A 6940-nucleotide genomic window follows, 5' to 3' on the forward strand; every position below is an offset into this window, starting at 1 on the left:
ACCCTCCACATTTGCAGCTTTTTCAATATGAAATTCCTAAAATAAAGAACTTCAAAACACAAGACAAAACAAACCTAAAATGATAGAAGGAAATATATATAACACAAGTTACCCTTCGATTATATGTTAGACATGGACTTTCAGAACTGTTTATTTGTTGTGGTTGTGGTTGGTGGAGAGAAGCTGTGGTGCCTCACTCTGAAAACTGAGTACGTGACAATGCGTGCACATTAGAATCCCAACATGCATGTTTTGTCACATAATTACCAGTAACCCGTGCATGACTAGTTCTTCTCAAACAACCTCTAGTTTTCTCTGTGGTTTAGTCAGACAGGAAGTCATACTTGACCACATGCTCTGCAAAGCTCTGAGAGACTCAGACACAAAGAAGAAATCTAGAGAAACAGAAGAAGCAATAATCAATAAAAAATAATCTACTGCAATAATCTTTATAAACATTATTACTGTATTTGTTTGAAGATTTCTTCACCCTGTCATTTTCCACTAAGTGAAGACTTACTGTATCTTTGATTTGCACAATCTTAATGGGTACAAATCTTTCTTTTCAATTTTCAGACTGCCAGGATGTTTCATCCATTGATCTTACTTCTCCTAAAACAGTCATGGGGAGGTAATTTTAATGAAACATGCTTGAGTAATACATGGATGTGTGTGCATGTGCTGGAAAGCAAAGAACACAATTCAGCTTCTGACAAAAAAAGAAAAAAAAATCCTTTTATGTAAACACAATGAATAAGATGAGACATGAAGTTAATACTAACATCAAAAATAATATTAAATTATAAAAAAAAGATCATTAATTCAACAAGGAGAGCTGGGTTAGAGTCTACAGTTAAGCAGCTCTGTGAAGCTGCACTTCACAACACAAAGTGAGGTTTCCAGTGTGAATTCAGTTGAACTTTACAACCTCTTAAAAAGGTAATGCTGGTATTTTTTCAATTACCAAAGAGATTATTGATAAAAATATTTTTGTGCACTTACCAACTGATTAAAAATTAAAATACACAGTTGCCAGTTTACTTTAACTATGGCAAGATTAGTCTGCATTAGTTAGTACAGATCAATTTTTTACACCTGTTATTGACTAATTTAATATTATACTGTTCAGTAAAATACCACCTGAATAAGTGGTACATGAATACACTACTTTTTACCAGAACTCTGGGACAGCTCAACAGAGAAAAACTAAAAGAAAAAATGTTTTGTAGTGACAAGGTGAAAGGCTCTCTTCAGTTAACTGTAATGTTTGAAAAGTTGAAAATCTAGACTCAGTCAATCGGAGCACCATGAGAGAGACAAGAGTTCATTCCTGCACTCACTTTTCAACTCTCATTTAGTTTCTCTTTCATTAGCATCTGCAGCTGCTGAAGTAGAATGTCACACTGGTTGTGGTTAGAGAAAAACAGTGAGGTCAAAGAGTGAGAAACCACACATTTAAAGTCACTGACTTCACCTTGCAGTGAGACAGCTATGACTGTCTTCAGTGTCTGCAAAGAATAATGACTGAGGACTTTTTTAATACCTGATTCAATGATGACATATTTGTTAGTTTTCTTTAAACTTTTTTGGATGGAGTTCAGGATGATTCACCTGACTGATAGACAGTCTTTCAGAGCTTTGCTTTTCCATCACACCATTATTTATTAAGGCCTGAGCACCGAGTACTGCGAAGGCCCCAAGGAATTACTATTTACTATTTTTTGTCCAAATGAATTACAATTTTTGAGGAGCTAAAGGTGCTTAAAAACTCACAATACTTTGCACATGTGTCAGAAGTGGTGGACATTTATATGTTTCATGGGTCTTGGACATGGGTGTGGCAAATTGGCTCGATAGTGCCCACCATGAAATTTCAAAGTTGAACCCTCACATGTAGGTTTCCCCTAGATGTACCAAATTTTGGTAGGCATATCATGTCCAGACTTACAAATTGCCTCTTGGAGCCATACCCTAAGCCCAACAGGAAGTCAGCCATTTTGAATAAACTTTGCATTTTTTTGGCAAAGTGAAGCCATTGACAGGCGTTGTACTTTAACAAAGTCCTAGAGATTTAGCCCAAACGTCTTCAGATTTGGTAGGTTACGTCTAAAGACATTTGCAATGATAAATTGTGAAGCTTTTTAGTTTTCATGGAACACCCTTGGCGTGGTGTGCCAGTCAATTTTGCCCAAAACATGTTTCGGGCATTAAACAGGAAGTTGTTGTAACTCCACATTACACTTTCAAATCCACCCCAAATGTCTCACGCTTGATAAGAGTCCAGGCCTGAACACATCTACATTTCAATATTAAGTCATTGTCATAGCGCCACCTACTAAGGTCAGGAAGTCAGCCAGGGCCATACTGGGAAAATCATTCAGTCCAGGAAGTATAGCGCAAAATATAGCCCCAGTCAGGCCACTTTTTAAGCAGAGGGTCTGGGGGTCCCCCACAAAGAAAATTTTAGTTAAAAAGACTTGATTTCCTGCATTCTGGTAATTTTTAGTGCATGTGAATAACAAGCTAATGACCCAACAACTGCTTAGTACAATGTTCTGTTATAAACCTCAAATAAAACCAAAGGTACATATCATTAAGGAGGGAGACACCACTACTACTACTACTACTACTTTGGCACCAATGCTACTCTCTCTGCCTTCAAAAAGGAAAAAAGTAAGAGCACGCCATATTTTTAATGTACCATTATAATACAGTTAACCACTCTCTTCACCTATTCAAAGAACAGAGCACAATACCCCACTCAGTTTACTGATATACACTAACAGTTACCCATGAAAGGTTAAAATAGCCCTTTAACCAACACAAACATTTAATAACATAGATCTTTAAGTTTCAACAACTTACAGTAGCCTGAATAGTGTGACGTTGTGTTGTCTCAATAATTTTAAATTATGAGCTCAAAGTATGAAATTTTCACCAAAACGAATGAATTTTCAAATAATATTGACAACATTAACTAGACTAGATATGCCAATTATGCCATCAATCTTCTTGAGGAAATTAGAACGGCAACTACCACTTTTATTATTGATTGTCCAGTTTCTTGGCAGCTTTAACAATGACAGGGGACGATGATGACACATCAGTAACATTAGCTATATTAGCTAGGTAGCAAACATGAGCTAGCTAGCACGTTTATTTACCTTTCTTTTTTTCTCTCTTTCCCTCTCTGCTCCACCCTTCCTCTTTTTTCCACCGTCCATCTTGCTGCTAAGTCATTTAGCCACTCTAAATGCACTTGCTGCCAAACGAAACGTGTAACTGCCAACTACTCTCTCTCTCTCGATTCGCTCTCTATTTCTACCACCTCGCTGGCACAATGCGCAGGTCAGTGTTGTGTTCAGGGTCAAAAAAGAAAAAAAAAAAATCTGCGGCCTGCAGCAGGCCTACCAGGCCAGTGAGCAGGCCAGCCCACAGGGAAATGTCCCAGTGCTCCTGATTGCCAGTCCGGGCCTGAAGTCAGCCTTATGTGACAAACATCATCCGATTTACATAAAATTTACGAGGTGTGGTCTACACAATATACAGCAACATAACGTTTAATTAGTGGGTTTTCTCTAGCGCAACATAGAAGACACAGGAGGTGATAGTCATCTCCTACAGATAATGTCCAATATTCATGAAAATGTATATCCATGTCAGTTGCCTTCTGGTAAGTGTGTTGCTGCTTTAATATTTCACTTATGTAGTATTGCCTTCGTGCAACAGGAAGTGAGGCCTAAATGACACATAGTTCATCAAATGTATATACAATTTCGAATAAGTCATCTCCAGCACCACATACTGCACACAGTATGTACACAGTACTGACAATTCAGAGCTGTGTCAACAGTCCTCGAATAGCGATAACACATAATAGAATAATAGAAGAATAATAATATCCATCAAACAAGAATATTATGCAATGTTCTGTATTTTTTACACAACATGAAAAAAAACATAAATAATCACAACTTGTGTTATAAGTCTAACACAGGAAGAAGTGCTTCAGATATTAAAAATACATTTTGATATTTTTATTATGGGAGTAAACCCACAACTACACAGCAACAACAGTCGGTGAAGGTGTGACCCTTGTTGCTGTGAGGCCACAAATGTTTTTTGCTTCAGTGTTTTTTTCATCGATGAGTAGTATTTACAACTTCCAGCTTGAACAACCAAAACTACCATACTGTAGTGGCTTTAAAAGCACAATTTATCAACAACATTGTAAACTTTTCAGTGTATTAATTTGTTGTGGCTGTACAGTAGAATATCAATATCAATGGATTATAGGCAGGTACATACACACTCTGTAGACTACTGATATGATTCATGTCATGCAGCCTTAAGCAATTACAGAGCATGACTGTGCATGAAATAAATCCATCCAGTGTTCAAATGTCAGAATTTGGTGACACATTAGGTCATCTTCCTACAAACAAACAACATTCTGGATGCAACATATAACTGTTTTAAAATATAGTTATGTAACAAAACTGTCAACTTCATGACACAATGCAGTAAATAAAAGAGAACTCATTACACTCTTTTTCAAGTGATTTATTTCTAATTATTTCATATTTACATTGTGAGTGACTGCCTTCTTTTTAGTAATCTGAATTTAAATTTTAATGGTCAGAAATGTATTATTGATTCAAAGTATTTGAATATATCTTTATATCTACGGTCAGTTCAGAGTTCAAGGTTTGGTCAGTGATACTAAACAACAACCATGGATGCAGTGATTTGCCCTGACTCTGCCAATCCTTAACATGATCATTAAAGGACCAGTGTGTAGCATTTAGTGCCATCAAGTGGTGAGGTTGCAGATTGCAACCGACTGAGCACCCCTCCGCTTTCAAGCATGTTTTTTTAGGGTTCAAAGGGACATTTTGTCACCATGATATGTTGAAAGCATAAAATCATACAGTATAAGTTATCGTTCAGCATGCTGACCATCTCCAACAACATTTATGTATCTGTATATACATCTGTACATTACGGTGTAGTTATCTGTATGTTTCTGTGTACATACTGACTGTGAAAACATAGTCTATCTATCTATCTATCTATCTATCTATCTATCTATCTATCTATCTATCTATCCATTATTTCACATCTATTATATGGTAATCCCATCCAAAAAAGATGACTAAAAGAAAACCTTGAGAAAAAAACATTGAGAAACTGACATAAAGACAAGAATTAATTGTATTGGAGAATAATAATAATATAATATCCATTAAACAAAAATATTATTCAATGTTCTATATAAGTTCATATTTAAAAATATTTTTCAACAACAGAAACGTTGCAGCTGTAAAAGCACAATTTACCAAAAATTTGTTGTGGCTGTACAGTAGAACAAGTCCATCCATCCAGTGTTCAAATGTCAAAATTTGGTGACACATTTGTTGAACCTCCTACAAACAAACAACATTCTAGGTGCACCATACGTCTACTTTGAAATATATTTATGAAACAAAACTGTCAGTTTCATGACACGACACAGTAAATAAAAGACTCATTACATTCATTTTCAAGTGATTTTTTTTCTCTGATTTACATTGTGAGTGACTGCCTTCTTTTTAGTCATCTGACTTTAAATTCTAATGGTCAGAAATGTATTATTGATTCAAAGTGTTTGAAGATATGTTTGTATTTAAGTATTGATTCTGTATCACAATAAAGTGGTAAATTATTTATCCATTCTCATATTTGACTGACCAGAAAACCACTGAAAGTTGTGTGGAAGTCATATCCCCAAACATGTGAGTTTTCAGCCAAGCGGACATACACCTCGTCACCTCGCTGCAGCTGCAGGAACACTGCGTTTCCTCCATTATCGGTGAAGTCAGAGTTTGACTTGTGATCATGGGTCGTGACAATCAGCTGGTTGTTCTTGTACACAGACAGTATTGCCCGATGCTCTCCTCCAGCATGATAGAAGATGGTAAAGTAATAAACACCTGCAACCGGTGCACTGAAGATACCTGTGGAAAAAAAACAGGTTTTTGGTTGTGGCCTTGAATGTTTAGCAACAACGTTTGTTCTTGTTTTTTTTTTTTTGTTTTGTTTTTTTGTTTTTTTTTTTGAGTCAGTCAAATGAAATATATCTATCATTTCATTATTTTCTTGCACCTGCTTCTTGCTCATCCCGTTCATGAGGACAGGCATCCTGCTGAAATGCTGATCTTACAAATATCCTAAGTCATTGAATGAATATTTGTGTGTAAGTATATATCATATATTACCTGTGTATTGACTGTAGGCTCCACCGATGTTTGTTTTCACTGCTCTGTAAATTAGAGTCTTATCTGTGTTGAATGGTCCGATGGCTCCTCTACCACCTACTGCTGCACTGAATATTACCTTGGTTCTCTCTGTATAAAGTAAAACATCCTAATCATAATCTTGTCAAGTATTTACATCCTACTAATATCCTCCATCCTTGTTTATTCCATCATAATGAACAAAACAATTCATTCATTCTTAATTAAAGGCTTTAACAGGAAATGTTTGACTTTACCTTTGTTTCGCAGATCCATGATCTGGTTTTCACTGTTCCTGAGCCGGTTATCACTGTCCTTCAGTCTGGTTTCACTGTCCTCTAGTCTGGTTTCACTGTCCTGCAGTCTGGTTTCAATAACTCGCAGTTTTTCCTCCATGGCACCAAACTTTATCAGAAGATCACACATGTCAGGCGAGCAGGCAGACTTCATTAGACTATTTATTTCTATGTCAGTAGCATTAGCATCATTCTGGGCCAAAGTCAAGCTGCAGAACAGAAAAACGAAAAATAACACTGTAAACTTCATCTTCCAAGTTCATTCAAGATCTATCAGTCTCCTAAACTCTGATTGATATGATCCCTCTGGCTGCTTTTATGTTGTTTAAAAATGACCTGTTAATTTTTAACATCCCATTTGACACGTGA

The 6940-nt window shown here is 36.3% G+C and overlaps 1 protein-coding gene across 1 annotated transcript; it reads right to left on the minus strand.

Annotated features, from left to right (window-relative positions):
• Window positions 1-5715: 5715 nt before the first annotated feature.
• Window positions 5716-6725, minus strand: LOC121889957 (complement C1q tumor necrosis factor-related protein 3-like). Its single transcript, XM_042402201.1, has 3 exons — window positions 6533-6725; window positions 6258-6386; window positions 5716-5996 (listed from the first exon to the last, which is right to left on the minus strand). Exons 1-3 carry the CDS (start codon window positions 6723-6725, stop codon window positions 5716-5718), a joined length of 603 nt encoding a protein of 200 aa, XP_042258135.1.
• Window positions 6726-6940: the final 215 nt, after the last annotated feature.

This window comes from Thunnus maccoyii, chromosome 22, assembly GCF_910596095.1.
Source record: "Thunnus maccoyii chromosome 22, fThuMac1.1, whole genome shotgun sequence".
NCBI classification, from domain to species: Eukaryota; Metazoa; Chordata; class Actinopteri; order Scombriformes; family Scombridae; genus Thunnus; species Thunnus maccoyii.